The sequence below is a fragment of the Calliopsis andreniformis genome, chromosome 10 (genome assembly GCF_051401765.1).
Source record: "Calliopsis andreniformis isolate RMS-2024a chromosome 10, iyCalAndr_principal, whole genome shotgun sequence".
Classification (NCBI taxonomy): Eukaryota; Metazoa; Arthropoda; class Insecta; order Hymenoptera; family Andrenidae; genus Calliopsis; species Calliopsis andreniformis.
Genome location: NC_135071.1, coordinates 10,397,795 through 10,420,335, shown reverse-complemented (window position 1 = coordinate 10,420,335; position 22,541 = coordinate 10,397,795). Strand labels below are relative to the sequence as shown.

At 32.5% G+C, this 22,541-nt stretch overlaps 3 protein-coding genes across 3 annotated transcripts in view; 2 read left to right on the top strand and 1 right to left on the bottom strand.

The window, feature by feature from the left end:
* Stet (stem cell tumor) overlaps window positions 1-5,399 on the bottom strand; it is a 336,681-nt gene extending 331,282 nt beyond the window's left edge. Inside the window, exons 1-2 of the mRNA XM_076386383.1 lie at window positions 5,263-5,399; window positions 2,499-2,740 (exon numbers count right to left, since the gene is read on the bottom strand). Of these exons, the coding sequence (XP_076242498.1) occupies window positions 2,499-2,678 (180 nt within the window). The 5' untranslated portion in view covers window positions 2,679-2,740; window positions 5,263-5,399. The remainder of the gene's footprint in view (window positions 1-2,498; window positions 2,741-5,262) is intronic.
* Window positions 5,400-7,237: 1,838 nt separating this feature from the next.
* Window positions 7,238-9,462, top strand: LOC143184308 (soluble calcium-activated nucleotidase 1). Its single transcript, XM_076386384.1, has 4 exons — window positions 7,238-7,938; window positions 8,024-8,227; window positions 8,308-8,465; window positions 8,541-9,462. Exons 1-4 carry the CDS (start codon window positions 7,314-7,316, stop codon window positions 8,751-8,753), a joined length of 1,200 nt encoding a protein of 399 aa, XP_076242499.1. The 5' UTR covers window positions 7,238-7,313; the 3' UTR covers window positions 8,754-9,462.
* A 203-nt stretch (window positions 9,463-9,665) lies between these two features.
* Window positions 9,666-22,290, top strand: LOC143184309 (tetratricopeptide repeat protein 39C). Its single transcript, XM_076386385.1, has 16 exons — window positions 9,666-10,633; window positions 11,058-11,195; window positions 11,302-11,503; window positions 13,084-13,291; window positions 13,514-13,714; window positions 14,640-14,808; window positions 14,891-15,089; window positions 15,165-15,413; window positions 18,831-19,010; window positions 19,386-19,489; window positions 19,561-19,681; window positions 19,770-19,901; window positions 19,972-20,087; window positions 21,174-21,341; window positions 21,690-21,782; window positions 21,864-22,290. The coding sequence occupies exons 1-16, from the start codon at window positions 10,478-10,480 to the stop codon at window positions 21,984-21,986; spliced, it is 2,559 nt and encodes an 852-aa protein (XP_076242500.1). The 5' UTR covers window positions 9,666-10,477; the 3' UTR covers window positions 21,987-22,290.
* Window positions 22,291-22,541: the final 251 nt, after the last annotated feature.

Sequence of the window (22,541 nt, the reverse complement as noted above, 5' to 3'; positions counted from 1 at the left end):
GGTACTTGAAAACTCATACTTTGTAAAATGCCTTATATCTCGGATTATATCTTAATTCCTGCATTTTATTGAATTATAATTGTCCTTGGCTTTGCATATCTCCGAGTACCGCTTCCTCTAACATATTACGTCCTTTTTCTCTTCTTCTTACCTCTCTTATTACTAGACCGTTTCATTAGTAATTCTCTTTCTTTTCCTTTCTTCCTACCATATTGTTTCGTATTGTCTTTTCATTTTATTTCCCTAAACTCTAAAGTATTCTTTTAATACCTTGTTATTCGATTCCCTCCTTATTTTTTGTTTCAAATAATTACTGTTACTCTTCTTTTCTCTATTCGTATTTTGTTCTCTATTCATATTTTTGTTGATAACTAAGAAATTTATCACCGTCGAAATTTTACACCGTCTCGCTGTTCCTTTGTTCCTTACAGACAAGGCTCATGTGTGGTCTAGCACGCCAAAAACCACCCTCAAAAAACCAACGACCGCATAATCGGATTTTGAAACTCGTGTCTGGCAAACCTTCTGGCCAGTCAAACCGCACTCCGCGTGTGCACGATGGACTGCATACTAAACTTCTCCCAAACTTCATAAACGCTATGATAGACAACTACGCGGTTGAAAATCATAGCTACACTCTAATTCGCTAAATGGATCTACTACCGCTGGCAAAAAGTTTTCGTCGAAACGCAATAATACGAAATTATTTAAAAATATTATGGTATTTGAAAATGTCAAATACTGTCGTACTAAACCCATCTAATATTCTTATATTTTTGTATTCATACGATAGCATTCTACACTTCAAAAGCTACAATATTTTTAAATAACTTTATATTATTATTGAAGTAGTAACACTTTTCTTCACTTCTCACGATGACTTTCTGGTTGCCCTGGCTGTCATCCTATGGCAATAAGGAATGTTATCACACTTGCAATTACCCTCTGTTATCTACAATTCTAGTTCACTTTGACGCGCTACATGCATAGAAGTTTTTGGAAAGTTTTCCCCACAGTTAACCTTATTATTTTTTAGTATATTTTATAAAGGTAACTTCAGACCATTTCAAAAATTTCTGGTAAGGGAACTACATCTACTACTTCCAAGAACAGAATACCCTACTGATTAGTAATATAACAAGGGCAAAAAAATAACGCAGCAATTTGAGTTACAATTTCAGTTTGAGTGATACAAAATTCTTCTAAGGAACGCCATTAAATGGTCCCTATATCGTTAAAGCAACTTCAGCCAGCTCCTTATCCTGCATGTCGAGATAGTGTTAACCAGTTGCTATTCCCTTAATTGAAGCAGCTTGAGAACCAGCTCCTTGGTCACTACGTCGAAGTAGCTGTAACCAGCTTCTGGGTATCCTAATTAAAGCAGCTTTAACCCAACCAGTTTCTTGGTTACCATGCCAAGGTAGTTTTAACCAGCTTCTGGGTATATTCTCCGTATCAAGGTAGCATTAACCAACATCTCGGTATCTTCCTAACTAAAGCAGCTTTAATTTAACCAGCTCCTTAATTACCACGTTGAAGCAGCTTTAAGCAGCTCCTGGGCATATCCTTCATATCGAGGTAGCTCGATAATCAGCTCCTTGTTAATCATCCAAGGTAGCTTTAATCAACTTCTAAATTGCCGCATCTTTAAGGGTAATTAATTCTATCCATGTTAGCCTCTACCACATAAAATCGTCTTTTTTCAAAAGACACCACGATCTTCAGAAGTTATCAGTTGATGAATTTAACAGTGATAAAAGTGATACATTATCGGATGAGTTCCGTGTTTGGTGATGATACAAACGAGGTATACAAATGCATAAATCTTATATCACAGACGAGGTGTGTTTTTCATGTTTTTCTTACAAAACAAGTTTCTACACACATTGATGATCATTATATTCTTTACCTGTGCGCTCATCAATCTTATGCCGCAGGTAAACTTTTATGGTTGGTAGTAAAAAATACGTGTTTCAATCACCTTCAAAGAAGTCACACATATTTAAAAACACTACAGTTCTTTTGCTAACTCTACCCCAATTATTAGTTCTTCAACTGACCCTCATTCATGACCAGAGGTCGCTAAAAACACCCTCAAATTTCTAAGCCGGTATTGCAGTTACCTGCGGTCACGAAACCCCGTAAGGTATAAGGATTATAAACTCCATTCGTACAATTTTTCAATTGAAAAACTATGTGTAATTAAAAAAACGGTGAAACGCAGACATTATGTTTAATAATCGTTAGCTGATTTTCGACTTAATCTTCTAATTTTAAACCGTTTTCAGTTTTCCTCCATTAATATAGTAACAAAAAATCAGTTCTATATTTTTTCATTTTACAAATATTGATAATCGAACTGAACAATTTTTACATTTTTCGTGGGACTAATATTTCAGTTGTGATATTAACTCCCATGATATATTGTAGATATACCTTATTTGTAATATGTACATAAATATGAATAATACAACATATTGGAAAGTAATCATACGTACGTCATTAAGAAGCTCCCGTCGATATTCGGATTCGTCGATGTCGATTTCGGAAGCAAGATCGGTGTGATCGGTAACATAGCCATCGTAGGGCGCACTATTCGCCTCGCTACGTGCATATTCGTCCTCTTCTTCGACGGTACCGGCAATAGTCGGTATCGAAGCACCGCTTGCCAGTAACATTACCACGTGTGGCACGAGGTCACCGGATCAATCTCCTCATGCCAACCCCTTTCGTTCGCTTCCTGAAATTCATAAACCACAATTCCATTTTTAATGATTCTTAAGTATCATCGACACGTTGCATAAAACTATCGATTAATTATAAGTAGGTATAAGATTAGACACGTTACTCCATTTTTCTATCTCTAGTTTTTTCTAGCTCTGAAGCCCTATTTACCATTTCTATGTCACTCGCAATGTTACCAACAGATTAGAAAAATCGATTATGTTGTGAATTGAAATTTAAGCGAAATTAAGCTGGGTCTACACTACACTATGTAACATCACATGTTATACATGTAATAATGCTATAAAACTTGTTAAAAAATAGGACGAGGTATGTTATATAACATTTTTATATGACAAAATAAAAGATATATAACATTGATTTGTAATTTTGTCGTAAAGTACACTTTTATAATCTTTTATGTATGATGTGTTATGTTATATAACGTAAATGCACTACAGCAAGTCAAAGTACGAAGTTATAGAAACATACGTAACAAAACTAGAAACAAAGTAGTTCCATACCAATGTTTTGTTACATAGCATAAGCACAGCTCAATAAACATTCACTGGTCTTTGGTAAACAATTTTACGCGAATTTTCGACTACGCGGGAAGTTGGCTTATATAATCCACATGTTGCTTGAAATTCGAATTCGCCAAACTATATATTTTTATAAGTTATACTTCTAGTTTTAGAAAAATTTAAAACAATGCAAGCTTTGTACAAACGAAAAATTATAGTTTTACATAGAAAAATGAATTAAACTAAAACTGTTTATATTACAAAACTTTATTAGCTGTTTTGACAAAGAAAGAACTTTTATGTTCCTAGTCAAAAATATCTCAGGAATAAAATTGATCATTCCTTAAATAATTTACTACATTAGGTACGTCATTATCATCGATTACGTGAAGGTCAAGTTTAAAATAAATTATTTATTCTATCATCATTTTCCTCTGCTTTTTGTTTTATGAAATTGATAAAGACATCTGAACAGCTCAATAGATAATCTAAAAGGATAACAATTAAATCCAAACATTTCTATCATTACATCATAGTTTAAAAATTACTATATAATAGAAATATTTGAATGAAAGTATTAAATATTTGAATGTTTCAAATAAGTATTTATTCCTTTCAATATTATATCTTGCAACAAAACAGCATAATAGCTTTTCTAAACTAAAATAAACAAAATGAAAAGTATATTTTAAGTAAGCAGAATCCTTAAGTACAAATCTTGCAAGTTCACAGGTAAATAATTGCACAGCAGAGTTTTATCGCTTCAAGAAGCTTCCTATCTGACGTAAGATCGATCTAACCTAGGGTACACAAACCTATAACCGCGATGCACCAGCGCATCCACGCGATCGCTTATCCACCCCTACGCATTCACTTTCCCTTTTCCCTCCGTCACCTCTACACCCCTATTCATTCGTTACCCTCCATTTCGGCGCAACGTCACTGAAACTTACCCCTCTACACTGTCGCCCTACCAACCCCACCAAGTCACCCCCGTACACCCAGCACACGCTTATTCTATCTCTTTTCCATCTTGTTTATCTGTCCTCCTTCTGCGTCATCTTCTAAGCGCAATTACGTCTCGTGCAGGCAGACCCATTTGCACGAGACGTTCTTAAGGTCGACGACCTTGAAGAACTACAGACGACACTGTTATGAACAATGCCTTCTTACGTCTGTAGCTTCCGGTGTTTTCTTTCGCCTAGTTTCACTAATCGTAAGACTCTTGTGTAAATACGAACCCTTATTGCTGAGCATAAAATGGCGAGCCTATCGCTCGTTTCAGCTTAATCTCTCTTTATTCCCACAAAAATTCTCAGCGTTCGATTAACACAGACCACAATTTTATTTCTGCAAAATGACTGAAGCCACATGTCTGTTTTCAAGATATTGACGTTTAAAGTTTTCAATTTCAATACTATCTATGGACTTAGAGACAGATTAAGGTAATCACTCAAACTTTTTAAAAATGTGACATATGTCGTTTTGCCTTACATCCACAGATTTACAGTATGTCATTCGATAACTCATTCTTAAAGCGATCGAGAAGTATCGTAAAAATGAAGATAGTTGAAATCATATCTATTTATTGAGTTTATACGAAAGGTGTACATATGCATGGAAGTACATATATTTACATATGTATCTGCCTTGCTTTCGACCTTTACAGGAGTTCAGCAGCTGTTTGTCCTAAATTGAATATTTTACTTTCTCTCGCTTTACCCGTGTCATGATGTAGTTAGCAATTCGTAATTAACATTGACAGTAGTGATTAAAATATCAAAAGCATTAAACGAAAAGAAACTAGAAAAAACTTTTTAAAACGTTCTCACAGCATGTATCAGATTGCGTGCCAATTGTATTGTACCTATGTTATTTCGTATTGGCATTTAAAAAGCATTTAATACTGCTAACAAAATAATTAGATTATGCTTTCACTAAACAGTTGACAAAGTTATTCCATCCTGAATTTAAAATAATATTGATAAGACGGAAGAATTAAAATTTTAAGTACCTTTTACAGTAGAAATGTAATGATCTTGAAGTACTCTTCCATGAACATGTATCCACAAATAAAAGCGGAGAATTGTTGCTGCTGTTGACCATAACACCATAATCTCACCATAACCTCACCAAGAAGATTCACAGCAAACACATTTGCACAAAATTACTCGTGATATGTTGTACAAGAGCACTAACACATTCTATAGTATAAATCTGATCACAACTGACACTGATTATTCGATCATAAACACTGAACATCACACGAAACAGTAATCCTTCTCCTTCCCTCGTAACTTTATAATTTTCTCAACAAATCGGCGAAAGTGAGTCCCCGATTCTTGTTTGGCGCCACATTGTTACTCGATCGTAAATGTGTAACATCGATAAAACAGTTTCGAAATCGATCGAGGATCACGATCACGGAACAATTTTTAAATATCTTTTTTCATCGAAGTTCTTCCAATGCAAGAAGCGACGAGATGATTAAACGATTCACTGTACTGGCTAGGAAATAACTGTTCTTTTTGTAGTGACGATAAAATCGACAGGATCGAATAGTGTTGTCGTTTGTAATGTATAAGACGTAGAATTTGAAATGGAAGATGGCGGATGGACGGCGATTATCACAACAAGCGTGTATAGAGGTAGAACGTTAATGGACATTAATCGGCATAATGTATAAAATTCCGTAACAACAGCACTACACAAAAGGAGCAGCAAATCGAGCTGAAGTTGTAGAGGACATTGCGTCAACACGACGACAAAAGTACAGTATGTGCGAGAGTAGTTGCGGTGTCACGAGTAACTGCGGCAACGTGCGCAAAACGCGTTCGATCGATAATACAGGTTGCCGCGGATCTGAGGTAGCCAATAGCAATCAGATCTCCATAAGACACACGCGAGGAACACGTGGAAACTGGAAATGCGGTCGCGATTTAACGTATTGGCAATATCGGCGACGTTGTCGGCGGGAAACGCGTTACACGACTGACGAACACTTTGCCACCCTCATAGAGTCCCCTTCCGCTCTCCCCCTTTCCACCCCCTGGATTCGCTTCACCCCAGACTCGTTCGTTCAACCCTAACGTTCAAGAATATGCAAGCGGTCGCTTGCACCGTTGTTGCTGCAATACAAACTAACTGATAGCTTTTCAACTTAAAAAATTACACAGATTTTTTTATTCGTTCTTACTAGCAATATCGAATTTCAGCTGGATTCTAGTTTTATGATGGACTAATTATTTTAATATTTTTAAACTGTTTGAATTTCTATATCTCCTATCAGTAGTCTCCTATCAGCATTATTCTAATTTGTATATTTTCTTGCAGTATATCCGCTATTATTATAACATATTTAAGAAATTGAGTAAAAATTGCTTTTAAAAGACGTAAACTTCTACTAAATTCTTTTGATAAATTCGAGATTTTACATATATAATAATGTAATGCAACTTTGCAATCTCTATTATTACTGAATTTTTCTAACGTATTATTTTGAATTCTTTTAAGCACAGAACTTGTAAATTGAAAGTAAAAATATAAACAGAATATTAAGCAGTCCATATCTTTATTTTTGAAAGAACGTTAGATTATGATTAATAGCGTCTCATTGTATTCATCAATTATATACTTTCAAATAATCATTTATATTATAAGAAATATCGATGCAACGTAAAACTAAAACCATTTAAATCAAATTCTTTACAGTATGCATATATTCAATATACAATATTTCATAATATTATTCTTGTATACTGTATGCCTAATAATCTTGTCTTATTTTGACAAACATAAAATGAATATAAATTATTTTACAACTTCTATATTTTTCTTACTATCCTGTTCAATATTTTGCTTTGAAATTCTCAATGATGTTTAACACGATTTAAATTAGTCTGTTTACTAAAATAAACAAATCTAAAGATGGCGTTAGTTACGTATCTCACGATTCGCTGTCACCGTCATCAACGATGACGGAGATAAAAGTTAGGTTATGTTAGGTTAATTTCTTAGTTGTCATAAGGGAGTATGGAAGGTAAAACATAGCTGTCAGTCTGAAATATGACACGAATGCGAATGCAGAACGGAAATATAGAAGCCATGTCATATTTACGCGACTGGAGGCAAGCGCTGCGCGCCCCTCATGTCTATCGAGTTGCGAATAGCACATTTCGTATTCAGAGTCAATATTTGGCTCTAATTTTTCTGCTGTTAATTATTCCTCTGTTTAAATTTGGAGTTCCTTTATTACTTGGTAGTACGGACTCTTCCTCGTCGAATCAGTTTTCAACACAGTGCCATTATTACAAATATAATAAAACGTACCCTTTATCGACTCCAATCAAGACTCCAAAGGGTATTACCTACAGAATAGCTATAGTAAGTGATCTTGATCATGATTCTAAAAGCGTGCAGAAACCAAATACATGGGTCAGTATTATGAAAACTGGAAGTCTGTTTTGGAATCCCAGCGACAATTCCATTTCTATTGTTTGGGATGATAGAAATCAAGTACTAATGTCGTCTTTAACCATGAAAGGACGTGGAATGGAATTGTCTGAATTAGTTACCTTTGATGGACGTATTTTATCTTTTGATGATCGTACAGGAGTAATATATTTTATTGAAGGAGAACAAGCATATCCTTGGGTTATACTAATGGATGGAAATGGAAAAAATTCTAAAGGTAAATCAGGCTCATCAATATTACACTTAAGTAATATATATAATTTTATATCATTATTGATAGTAAATAATAAAATTAATTATAGGATTTAAATCTGAGTGGGCAACTGTTAAAGATGAACATCTATATGTTGGTAGTGTGGGCAAAGAATGGACTACTCCTGGAGGGGAATTTGAACATAACAATCCCCTTTGGGTGAAAGTAGTTTCCCCTCGTGGTGAAGTTTATTCATTTAATTGGATCTCAAATTATAAACGATTGAGACAAGCAATTGATATTGAGTATCCAGGTATGTAATCATGTTGTTTTATGTGTATTTATCTTATATATAAATAATAAAGATAATTGTCAATTGATATATGCCCATAGGATATATGATTCATGAATCTGGAGCCTGGAGTGATGAACACAAAAAATGGTTCTTTCTTCCAAGACGGTGCTCGCGTGAACGTTACAACGAAACTAAAGATGAAACTATGAGTTGTAATGTTCTTCTAACAGCAGATGAAAATTTTGTAGACATTAAGGTTCATATTTAAATGCAGATTAAGATCTTTACTTCTATAAATTAGAAATTTATATAAATAATATCTTATTTTTAGGTCACTAAAATTGGTGATTTGAACCCAATCAGAGGTTTCTCAAGTTTTAAATTTTTACCAAATTCTCAGGATTCAATTATTATTGCTCTTAAAACGGAGGAATTTCAAGGGCAGACTGCTACATACATTACAGCATTTACAATTGAAGGCGTTATAATAATACCTGAAACTAAAATCGTAGATAAAAAATTTGAAGGTCTAGAATTTATATGACATTCCATTTAGGAATATTATTATTAAATTAAGAAATTGTAAATAAATGTACAGATTGTATAGTTCCATATTCCTACGAAACATCAAGTAAGAAAGCTGTGTAAATTGTTTTCAACAGCTTTGTCAACACATCAGTATTGCCCTCCCAAAACATGTTAATACTGAATATATTTTAACTTATGAATTCCCATAATGCATTCATATATCGATATATATATCGATATATACTACTGATTACAGGATAGTTGTAAATATATGTATATAAAAATGTTCTATAAACCTAATAACTTATTTATAACACGTACTTAAAAAAGAAATTCTATTCTTGATGCCAATGCCACAAGGAGATTATTATGTTATGTACATATGTAGGATATCCATGCAATTATTAGCCAGCATTTTTCTCGCAAGTGATACGCATTCGGAAAGAATCAAAGGAGAAAACATTTTACTGTTTTTCGTAAACAACATAATTCACTTAGGCCAATTTTGTTATGTTTGAAATATGTTTTGAGAAAGAAAAGTAATTGCACATTAATATGATATCAATATAAGTACATACACACATACGTATATAGTATTCTTTTTAAACAAATTTGCAAATTACCTTTGTTTCACAAAACATACTGAAATACAAAAAATTTATATACGATATTACCCTGATATAATAAAAAAATAAATGTTTTTCTTTCATTTTTTCTGAATACGTATGCATGTACGATTTACTTAATTTCTATTTTAAGCTCTTTCTTTAATCAAGATGATACCAGACATTCATCGAATATCACAATAAATTGTCAGAATCTTAATATATAGTCTAAAATCAATAATATCCATATATGGAAACCCGAGGTGGTGGCAGCAGCATTGCGCTTTGCCCATGCGATTTAGTCAACTCGTGATATCGTAGGAAGAAAGTTCCATTTGGTGCATGTCAGATTCACACTTTTTCCTCTTCCAAGATATAAAAATTCCCTCTAATCAAATTAGTTTAAAGTGGTAGTAACAAAGTGCATTTTTTATTACGGTTTTTGAAATGTTTTCAAAAAAGAAAAAAGACGAGTTACTGTCGCAATATTTGTGTTACTTCTGAAGTAAAAGTAACAATATTATTAAAGTGGCGTACATACTAGACGTATGGGAACAGAATGTTAAAAATTGGCTTTGGATTACTCCAAAAAGTAATTGCCAGTAAAAATATGAAATATGGGAAAATAACTATCATATAAATCTCTCTCATATTCTGAATACGAAGATAATTAAAACACTTCTGTCTGCAGTACGGGTGCACTGTATTAAAATAAATCTACTCAAGTCAACGTTTATGACGTGTTATGACTTCAATTATTCTTTCTTTCAATATACCAGAATGGAGAAGATAGACATGGTTTCAGTAAGAATGTTTTATCTAGTTATCCATAGCACTAAGGAGCCCCAAATGCGCTTACCACTACCGTGACACACATATGTCAGTTACCTGATGCGTAATAGTGCTGATTTTAATTACTAAATGCTACTATTTTCGAGAAAAATATTGAGAAGATACCATCACAAATTTTCCGATGAATGAAGAACGTTTTCATTTTGTCGTCATCTAATTCCTAAAACGATGTGTCTCAGACACGTGCTTTTCACGTCGCAGACATCGTATTATCCCCAATAAAAAATCCTTTTTCCAAGTGTACTTGGTTCGAACAACAAGTTAAGTAGCATTCCAATTAATTATGACTAAAAAACCAGAAGATATGAAGGAGTGGAGTATTGCTAGATTAGGAATTTCTCTACTTCTAAATAATAAAACAGAGGAAGCTGAGGCCCTATTTACCAAACACCCACATAGTTTTCATATAAAGGCGGGTCGCTGCTTTGTTTTATTCATGGTACGTGAATTTCACTAAATTTTAATATATAATATTTAATATTATATTATATAAATTATAATATATAATATTATAATCATTTAAATATTTTTATATAATTGTTAAGATATATAATAATTAGGTACATCGTATTTGTATATAATTTATTTAATAGATAGTAAACGAGTGAAAAATATTTCAGAGTATACTTAAGTTTCAAGGAAATATTTTACTAAGAACTACGATATTTTATTACAATATAATCTTACAATAGAACCGCAATAGCGGAAATAGAACCGCAGATTAAATCGCGTGTAGCCCCATGCATTCTAACGTATCGATCGTAAATCTATTTAAAACTCTGACAATAATGTTTTTAGTCTTGTCTCAAAATAATAATATTAAAATAAGAACGAGAATCAATAATGTCCGAATAAATTTTTAGAATGCTTTAATGACATTCGAAGATGACAAACTTCAACAAGCAATAATGTTATTGAAAGATATGGAAAGAGAATGCGCGAGCGACATAGGATGGCTGAAGTCTATGAAGAATAAAATGTTTAGAGCGGAGGAAACAGGCGTAATTAGTTTCATTCAATAATTAGTTAAACAAAATTTGTGTTTGTATACAATTAAAACTGTTAAATAATGCAACACGTGCTGACGAGAGATTAAAAATATTATAGAAAGATTATGTCAACAAATTGGAGAGGGAAATAGTCCTAGCAGACTCTCAGGTCTGTTCAGCGATATTAACATTACTCCAACAAGAAATTACTGGTTACGTGCGTGGTGGTTGGATGTTACGTAAAGCTTGGCGAGTTTATCAACATGCATACTCACAAATATCACAGCTCTATCAGCGCACCTTCGGTACAAGTCCATCGGGTATGCAATTGCATTATACTATTATTAATAAATCTTATCAATGTTTTATTTAATGGATTCTATTTGTTGCAAAACTGTGGAATTAAGTTTAGTCAAAGTAAACATTATAACTCTTGGAGTTATAATTTCAATTTTCGTTGAAAATAGTAAATTATGATAGGTATTAACACTTTAAGGATCGAAAACGGAAATTTACATCTTTTTCCAAAAAATACTTTTGGGCCGGAGACAGCAAACGTCTGTTTCGTCAAGAACAACGCTAACAATAAGTTTGAAACAAATCAAATTAGTCCTTAAGGTGTAAAAGTTTCAAATTTATCCTTACATGAAAACTGTAAAATGCCATTCCATTATTTTGATTTTTATATAACACGTTATATAACACGTTATAACACGTTATGGTCAAATTTTGATACTCTATTTTACTTTTTCATAAATCCTATAAACATAAATTCGAAAACTTTCCCAGACTTAAACAATTTTTGTTTATGATGGAGTATTGTAAAAATGCTTAAAATTTCTTTAATTCTCGAATGGCCAATCCTTTAGCAACGACTCAAGTGGCTGACAATGGATTATCTATGATCTATGTTACAATTCTATAATGTTTACTTCAAAATTAATTTTTCTAACAAATTACAGATTTTTAGAATTACATATTCTTACATAAAACACTCAAAATAAATACAACTATACTACCTATTATTACATACAATTGTATGTAATAATTGTATTACATGTAATAAGTAATTACTTAGTAATAAAAAAAAGTTGTATATAATACACAGTTAAGTGTGTTCGACGACAGGTATCAGAAATTATAAGAGATCATTTTACATGTCAAAATAAAATGAAAATCAAAAATGACGAAATTGTATTTAGGACTTTGTTTCAGGGTTATTTGAATTGATGCAAAAATCTGACTTGGGACTTGTTCTACAACTGGCGTGCATTAGTCAGGTCAGACACAGCGAAGTCAGTAGAATTAGTCCCAAGTCAGACACATGTCATGCGTATTTTAGACATTTTCTCAACAATTTCTCAACTAAACGCAACTTCGTATAGATTTAGCATGCAAAAGTACCCTTTAAAATTTTTAACACCTGTCGTTAAATACCCGATATATTATCTATATGAATCAGAATTGACTAATCTTCGTTAGAGGATTGTTAACGAAACTGCTGAAAATTATTTTCTTCTGCAACAGTTTACGCTTTAGAGATTGTAGAAGAGGTTGAACAGGGTGTCCATGCTAAAACAGATCAGTCAAATATCTCCTTTGTTTTTAACAATACTTAAATCTAAAAGACTAGAAAAATGATTCTACACAAAATACTGTTCCTCCATCCTTCGAAACCATTCAAATTATGCTATGGACGATTTTCGTGTCATTAAAAACAGGAGAGATATTTAGATGGCCTGCTTCAGCCTGAACACCCTTTATAAAAATTATAGAATAATCTTAATAAAATTAGAATAATGATTACCACAAATTATAAACAATATTCATCAATGTGAAAGTACTTACTAAGAATTTAACAGTGAAATTATGTGTCTGCTGTACTCTTCATTTTTTACAGAGTTGGGTACAAGATGCAGTACTCCCTCATGTAATGGTTCATCTTACTCCCTACGAAGTCTACAGAGTCCAGGTTCCTCGGAATGGTCGATACCCTCTTGCAATGGATCAACAAGCAACCTGACACCAGCCTCGTCCCCCTCAGGTCTGCGAAGCTCTCTGTCAATGTTCTTCTCGCTCACTGGCATCACGTCCGAACAACAAACACCGTAATTGTTGTTTCTTCTTACAAACATTTCTTCCTCCTCTCCTTTCAACTCTTTATCTTACTTTTACCTTTACGCAGTTTTGTTTCTATATCGATGCAAATACTCGATTTGATTTCATTTATGCTATTTCGAGTCTAAGATCTTTTTCTTTCTCCTGCCAATATAAAACTTAGCTACTTTCGATAAATGTTAACAGAAATAGCAAAACGATATGTTTTACAGCTTTGTGGAACCTACCGAAGTTTCCCGATTGATGTCGGCAGTTAGCTTTGGCTATGGGATTTACCAATTGTGTGTCAGTTTACTGCCACCATCTCTCCTAAAAGTGATTCATTTCTTGGGCTTTGAAGGTGACAGAGAAGCAGGTCTCCTTGCATTAATGAACGCACGTCGTAGTGAAGATATGCGTGCTCCTCTTGCCACGTAAGTGTCTTTACATATTTTCTCATATGATTAAATTTACATATTTGAACCATGTTCATTGCTTAGCTATTTAATGCATAAATCGAAAATTCTAACTATTTGTTTCAAGTTTGCAAAGAAAAACATGGAGAAGGCAATTTCTTTTTCATACTGTTGATTTTTCAGAACAAAAACGCTTATTAAATGTTAATGTTTTTCTTTCTTCTACATGTATATGTATCTAAACGTATGTTATAGATTTGTTATAGATTTAAACAATATGAAAAATTGATGTAATATAGAAGAAACATACATAAATCATCATTTGAAAGTAGAACTATCCGTTTATCTTGTTACGACATCGAAAAAAAGCATCAATGCTTATAACATAGTATAAAGAAGTTATTATATAATTTTTAACTAAGTACATACATGCACATACATAGATAGGTATACGACGATACTCTGAGAAAGAAGCCATTTAAAAGCGGGACACAAGAGACAAAAGTACTTCCGGCTTATTTACGGGCGAAAATAATGAAATAAAAGAATGGTGGAAAACAAGTTTATATTACACTAAAAATAATTTGTCGTGGAGTAGAAATTAAATATTTAGTTATTTATTTGTAACGATTGTCAAAAATTGATGTAGAATTAATCTATTTTACTCTTAACGTATCATAATCCAAGAAAAGGCCTATGAGCTTTCTAGGACACTCTTACTTTTTTATCCTATTACTAGATTGTATTACTAGACTCTGATTTTCTACCCTTTCAGGAACATCCTGAATAATAAAGTTTTCAATATTAAACATTTACTATTAACATTTATTGTTGTTCCAATATATCTTTATTTCTTTCAAAAATCTACGAATCATATCACATATATTTCAAATATTCTATTCAAAATTTCACCATCAAGGCAATTTTAATTTGTTCGTTGTAGTCTATCTTTATTGTGGTACCACACGATCGTGCGACCATTTTTCGCTCTTGATGGAAGCAACCTTCGAGCAGGTGTAAATGCTGCGAAACAATTAATTGCAGAATGTGGTCCGGAGTTTAGTAATTCTGCTCTCTTTCTGTTTTTTACTGGTCGAATAGAAAGACTCGAGGTAAAACTTTGTATGTCGTACAATATCTCTAAGACCATACACTTTCAGAATTTTTTCCCACTTATTAAATGTGTTGTTACAGTCAAACGTGAATGGTGCTCTTGAAGCGTACGGAAAAGCTGTCGAAGCGTCGAGTCAGAGGGAGGTAAAGTTATTGTGTCTACATGAAGTGGCTTGGTGTCATCTTATTCGCCTTAGTTATGAAGAGGCTTATCGATCTTTGACACAATTGAGGCAGCAATCGAGGTGGTCAAAGAGTTTTTACGCTTACTTAGGGACTGGTAAAAGACACTTGATTTTATGTCACATTATCACTTTTCGCTTTCATTGACTATTTTTCTGCAATTTGTTCTCAGTTTGTTGCGGGGCGATTGGCAAATTTGATGTTATGGCCGCAACTTATCGTAAAATCCTTTATTTTGCCACTCAGACGAGTAAGGAGACTCAACTTGGTGTATTTATTTTACGTCGAGCACCTAAGCTTATAGATCAAGAAACTGGACAACATTACACAGTTTTATATTACAGATTGCTTGTATATGAGCTACTTTATTTGTGGAATGCGATGCCGTCCTGTTCTCCGGAATCATTACGAGGGATACTTCTAGGTAAGTAAAACCAATTTGTTCTTAAAAATAATTCATAGATAATGATATTTGATATACTCTTGTTTTACTATTATACAAATTTTCCATGTATATTAGTTTATATATTTATTTATGCGTTTAATTTGCGATCTACCCGAATGGCTGCAATTTGTATTTTGCAACGCTAACTACACAGGATAGAGCACGTAACTGATACTTTTCTAACCATTTCTAATAAAGGTAGAAGAAATTGTTTCAAACCAAAGTTAGACAGCTTTCAATCGGTTAAAAATTCGAATATTTAAAATTTTTTAAAAATGTTGTTTTTAATAAAGTATTAGTCATCCTGATTTTTTAAAATGTCGTAACATAGGTATTTTTCATTTCATACTGTTATAGCTGATATCAAAACGAATTGAATGGATGAATTAATGGATACATTATCGGGAAAAATTTTCCTTCCAAAATTTATTTGGATTAAATTACACGTTAAAACTCTTGACCTTCAGCAGAAAAGCTATTAATGCTACACCTTGTATGACATCTTATTCTATTTATAGTATTATAATAAATATATAAAAAGTCTCAGAGATAGGGTAATCTTTTGGAGCAAGGTACTTATCTTATAAAAATATGATCACGAAATTATATCTATTACTCATGTGCACTGGCTCTAAATTATTAATACAATTTTGTATTAAGAGAATTTATAATATGTATAAACAAAACAGAGAGAAAAATAACTCTATATTATAAACCAATTCAAATCGCGATGTACCTAGTACATATGCACACACAGTATAAAGAGACAGATAGTTTATGAAAAATGATTTGCATTGACAAAATAAATGATTATTATTTTCTCCTAATTTTATCAACAGAGTGTAAAGGCAATCGTTTGGATGAACCAATGGTTGGATTAGCCGACTTAATCGAAGGAGCAGCTTATTCCTATCTTGGTGATAAGGATGCATCAATTGAATGTTATCGAAATTGTCTAAAACGTCGTAGTCCGTCCAATGATGCATACGATCAACATGTTAGCGCATTTGCGCTGTATGAACTTGGCAATGCACTATGCTCTACTGATGTAAGTAACATTTGCAATTCTTTTAATAACCAATTCTTTGGAAAAAATAAATTAATGTTTCATTAATAGATGTAAAAAAATATTTGAATTCGTGTTGAAACCATTAATACTGATCGAAATAGCCCGTTTCTTTCTAACAAAGACCTATTATATTTGCATTGTTTTATACTTTTTTAATACTACCTTTTATATACCTAAGTCAATTTTTCCTATTTCGAAGCTTAATTAATATTTCGATTTCAGAACATCGAAGATGGAAAAGCAGCTCTTTTAAGAGCACAAAACCAATATAGAGATTATGACTTCGAAAGCCGACTCAACGTACGAATTCATAGTACTTTAAAGAATTTTAACTGAGAGCGAGTAAAAGGTACTCAGAAATTACGTATGTGTATATTCGCTACAGACAGTACCTAAAGTATCCTCATATTAGTGGTCATGTATATGATACAATAACACTTTGTCCTTTGATATTCCGTCGACATATTTTACTTAAAAAGTCTGTGCACATCAGCGACTTCAATGTAAACTTATAAGACTTGACAACACAACAAAATGATTTTTCTATAGTACAGAAAATTGTACCAAGTGTGTTCTTTCATTCCGTCTACACAAAGTAAACGTCGCAATAACATGAGTTTATTGCATTTAATTCTATAAAAAGCAAAATTTACTTTTTTAGCCAGGTATACTTTAATGTATATTAGACATTTAGTTATCTTGCTATTGTGCTTACAGATACATAAGTTACTTACGTAATCATAATCGATCCACACCTGTACTGCTGTACTTGTATTGCTGGAAAAAGTTGGCACTCAAAGGGAACAAGGATTATAGTAGAATCTCCTCTCTATAACCCATCTTTCTTGAACTCAAATACGTCAGCGCGTTCTCTTGTTTTGATAACCGAACGCACGTGACTACGCACGAGATTCATTACTACCTTCTTTGGGATTAGAGGTATAGAGATTCAGTACTATTTCAAGAGATTCATTATTAATTCTTAGGCAAAACGACACTGACAAAATCATGCGCAGCCTGGGAAGTACCTTTCTTACTCTTGTGCCACTCGGAGTACCAATTTGCTATTTAGCAACACACAGTATGTACTTACGCGCTATGCAGAGCTGAAAAGAAATCTCGCGAGACGGCACAGAACCAAGAAAAGGCTCTCAATCGATTTAATATGCATGAGTTCTTCGGTCAATAATACGTTCTAGCAGAAAATACATGTCATTCGAGGTGTGGCCTATTTTACTCTGAACAACTAGAACCACACTCCTTCCGTGGGACTTCTTTTCGGCACTGCATATGTACATTTACTGACACATACAGATTTCTAACAAAGGATCAGTTTAGCTTATTGATATTAACACAAAGTGTTATTACCTATTAAAATATGCATTTAATTTTTAAGCTTGTTCTTTTACGTCAAAAGCATAATTAAAAATGTATTAAAATCGCTTAATATGTATAAAGTAATTTAAAATACAATATATATGTTTAGCTATTATAAAAATTACTAATTAATCACTATACATTTAAACGACCGTACTAAAGACACGTATCTGTGTGTGTGTGTTTTCAAAAGTAAACATTTTTGAAATACAAAGCTTCTTAGGAGTTATTTACTGTATTATAGCAGATTATTATTACATATGCAGTTACTGATTATTAATAAGTTCTTTCGTGTACGGTCAACTATTTCTTTTTAATGCGTCTTGAAATGAACGTAAATTGGTCCAAAAAGAGACTTCTCAAGGTGTGAATACACCAGAGTTTGCGAACTGTTCGCAGACAGTGTGGAAATTATATTTCTTAGGAATTGTCTAGGAAAGCTGATAAAAAGTTCACAAACTGTTTGCAGACATTATTTGCATACAGTGCTCGCGAACTGTTCGCTGGTATAGACCCAGCTTCACACGATTAAAAGTCATTAAACATAAAACTCAAGGAGTAATTCGTCTTTGTAGATAGTAGATAAGCAAATAAATACATAATGTATACTTTGCATATACATCAATCAGGATAAGGAAAGTAGGTTACACAGTCATGTAAAAGAAAGAACTTCTACATCATTTCGTCCGAAATGATACAAAACACGTAGAAAAGGATTAAAAATACCTAAAAGTTTCAAACCATATTTTGTACATCCAAAAACAATTGCCTTAAAAATAAAACTTTATTTTCTCTAAATAGCAGTGACTGACGTCGCTCGATACCATCAATTACCTGAAGTCTGTTTTACAACATATTAAACAGAATTTAGCTGTTAGATACAAATTAATTGGACAAGTTAAAAAAGTCGACGAAATTTCAAACCAACGAACTGTAGGGTATCGGTTTCGGTCCTCCAAAAGATCAAATCTGTGATTATGAAGACGATCCGATGAGCGTGCGAAACACGTACTGCTGTGATAATGGAGGAATTTGTCCAGCTGCTATATTGAATTCCTCTCGTCAGTCCCCTTGGTACTTTAAACTCATCAAACCGTTTGTATTTTGCGTCATTACATCATTATTAGGTACGGCCTTTTGTGACTAATAATTAGGAACTGTAATTTAACCCGTGATCAGTGTACCTAGCTGTTAAACGCTGCTCATACACACATTTCATTGGTTTTTTACAAAGATTAAATTTTATATGACTTTGTAAATCAATTTTTCATTAGCAATTCATGTCTTAAATTAAACTATGCAGATATTGAAACATCATGGTTATGGTTTAATTGCATTATTGCAATTAATTACAGGAAAATGCGATATGTATAATGTTATACGAAATCCTAATTACGGGTTAAAAGTGATCAATAAATGACTACGTTTATACGTAACCTCGCTGTAAATCTTAAGAAGCGATTGAAAGTCACAATAAAATAATTACTATTAAACAATTTCAGCGATGTCTGTGTCTCACCTCTGTGACAAATATTCAGCCAGTACGGCCTTCAGAATAATCAGATCCGATCTAGTTAATTTGAGATCGCATCTAAATACTCTTTCGGTAATAAATATATCGTTATTATCTTTCGTTATCAATTTTTCAAATCATATTTTTGAACAATACTTTCATAGATGGAAGTAAAAAACGTAATGAAAACAAGAGACGATTTAAAGAGTAAGTTGAAAGAAGTTGGATACGTGATTCCAAAAATGTCTGAAGCCATTCTCTATTTAAGAAATGAAGTATCCGAGGGTAAAGGAGACATGACGCGTTAGCTACTTACAGTACTATGCATTTTGTTCTTTACCGAAATAATTGCAGACAATCGTATTTACAATAGGAATGGACACGCATACAAAAGCATTATTAAAAGCTATGTCGCCAGACAGTGTAAGGGATTTGGTAAGAAGTGAATTACAGACGTACGATGCTGATAAAACTGGAAGAACAGATTATGCTCTGGGAAGTTCAGGTTTGAAAGAGAAAATGAATATTCTTTCTATGAAAATTTAATTTTAAGTGTCATACTTCGAAATATTTAGGCGGTGCGATCCTCACAACGAGGAACACTGAAACGTACTCGGCTGGTGCTCCTGTACTGAAACTTTTTGGAATTCCTCTTTGTCAACAACAAAATACGCCACAGACTGTAATTCAGGTTTGCAGAAAGTATTTTGAATAGTAATTATACAGGGTGTAAATATTATACGTGGTAATATTTTCAAGGGTTGTGAGGGAGCTTAAATGAAACATAAAATGTCCTATAACATAGAGGAAAAATAAGACGAAAATGATGAATGGTAAAATTGCGTTTGAGGCTTCGTTTTCGAGATATTAATCCATTAAGGCCCAAAATTGTGTAAATGCAACATTATTGCAAAATGTAAATGTATACATCTTATATATTATGCAGCTTATTCATTATATTGCTAAGTCAAAAAAAAAAACAGTTTACAATAATAATCACTATATAGACGTCCACTAAATGAAAAAGATCCACAAAAAAGGTCTATGACATACATATAACTGGTGTACTTTAGTGTTATAACTGTTTCAAATTTTTCACTTTTCAAAACGTAGAATTTTAATCAGAGAGGAGAAATAGTAATAAAAAAATATTAAGCTAATCTCTAATATTTCCTTTCATAACAGTAACATGAAAAAACAGAATTCAATAATGTAAATTCATTAGAAAAAAAAGGGAATGAAATGATGTGTTCACGCAGCTTTGAGGCTTAATGAGTTAATAATTGAAAGAAGGCTAAAGTGCACATGGAGCGTGTCTGACTAGATATCTTCTACTGTCTTATTCTACTAATATCGTTGCGTCTGACCCAGTGCACGCCGGAAGCAGGATGAGCTCCAAAGACACGTTTCAGGCGCATTTTAGGTGTACCTTCACAATAACTAAAAAACGAATATTCAAATACAATTTCGTAATTTTTGATTTTCGTCTTATTTTAGTTTATAATTATTCTTATAATTAATTCTTCATATAATTATTCTTGAAAATCTCCGATATCTGTTGTCAGACACTCTGTATATTGTTGGAACATCACGATGAGGTAGTGTTTCTATTCCAACTAATTCGTTTGATATATATCCATAAGTTGAAAACGGTTATGATATTGATTTCGGTTTTCAAAATAATTATAAAAAACCAAACTGATACCATAACTGTTATGGGTAAAAAAGATTCTGGCCGATATGAACACTAGATAACATTAGTTAATTATTTTCAAAGACTGGTGTTCTTCCGGGTGAATGCTGGGCGTTTAAAGGCAGCACTGGCAATATTGTTATACAGCTACTTGGTCCTGTACATGTTTCTGGAGTCAGTTTAGAGCACATTCCACAGTCGATATCTCCCACAGGAGAAACTAGCACCGCTCCCAAAGATTTTTCAATTTGGGTAAATTTCAATAAATCTTATAATTCGTCATTAATTTTAAAAATTCGATTTAAAATATAAAAATATATTTTTAGTGATTCGTGTAAACCCTGTAACTTCTCACAGAATCATAAAAATATTTCATTTTATATCTGTAAATATATTTAGCTGATAGTAAATTCATATCTAGGAGCTACAAAATCTTGCAGAAATTACATATTCCTGATATTAACGAAGTTACTTTTCAATTAATTAGAAATACAAAAGAAGTGTAATTTTCGATGGTATTATAAAGATAAATGAAACTAAAAAATAGCCTATACTATAATAATAAATATGTAAAATATTTATTTAGTTTAATATTTTCAGGGATTAGATTCTGTGGATGATAAAAGACCTTTCTTTTTTGGTGAGTTTATGTACGACAATACTGGTTCTCCTATACAATACTTCGAGGTTCAGGTGAATTGTAGTTTATTAATCAATTTTATTAATATTAAAATTTAACTGTGATGTTACCTTATATAAACACACAATTTACAGAACGCGTCGAAAAGGCCATATGAAATAATTGAATTAAAGGTGCACTCCAATAGTGGTAATAAGGAGTATACTTGTATCTACAGAATACGGGTCCATGGTACTTTAAGCAAGAAATATAGATAATTCTGTACCAAATTTAGTAATCACAAATCAAGTAGAAATTCTAGCACTTTTTTGCGTCTACTGACACTGGCTTCGAGTCAGTCTGAATTCTGAGACTGCTATAGATGTAGTGTAATTAATAACATATTATTTTGACTAGGTGTTTCGTACGTATGTACTATATATAATTTACTATAAGGTGAATAAAGATATATAACTAGTTATTATTATTTTCATTATCTTTCATATGGTGAAAATGTAAGTCTGTGAATCTTTTCTCATATCTTCCCGCCACTATTTTGCTATTTTAAATCTAACCTAATCCAGGCCTAACCTTTCCTGTATCTGCTTACTACTATTTTCTGAATTCTAATTTTTATATAAAATGATACTTTAGACAAATATCTTATTATTCCATTTGTAATACATATTGAAACTGTTTAAGAAATATATGAAAAAAGATTTATGCAGTATAAGAAGAACAAATACAAAAAATTAAGTTATGTCTAAGAGATAACAAGAAAGATTTGAGACTTTTATATAATCACAGTATGAATAAACAATATTGTGTATTTA

Coding starts and splice junctions, on each gene's coding strand:
- LOC143184308 (XM_076386384.1), top strand. CDS start 7,314: ATGACACGAATGCGAATGCAGAACGGAAATATAGAAGCCATGTCATAT. Junction 8,228..8,307: donor AATTGATATTGAGTATCCAG/GTATGTAATCAT, acceptor ATATGCCCATAG/GATATATGATTCATGAATCT. Junction 8,466..8,540: donor AAAATTTTGTAGACATTAAG/GTTCATATTTAA, acceptor TCTTATTTTTAG/GTCACTAAAATTGGTGATTT.
- LOC143184309 (XM_076386385.1), top strand. CDS start 10,478: ATGACTAAAAAACCAGAAGATATGAAGGAGTGGAGTATTGCTAGATTA. Junction 10,634..11,057: donor GCTGCTTTGTTTTATTCATG/GTACGTGAATTT, acceptor ATAAATTTTTAG/AATGCTTTAATGACATTCGA. Junction 13,292..13,513: donor ACGTCCGAACAACAAACACC/GTAATTGTTGTT, acceptor TATGTTTTACAG/CTTTGTGGAACCTACCGAAG.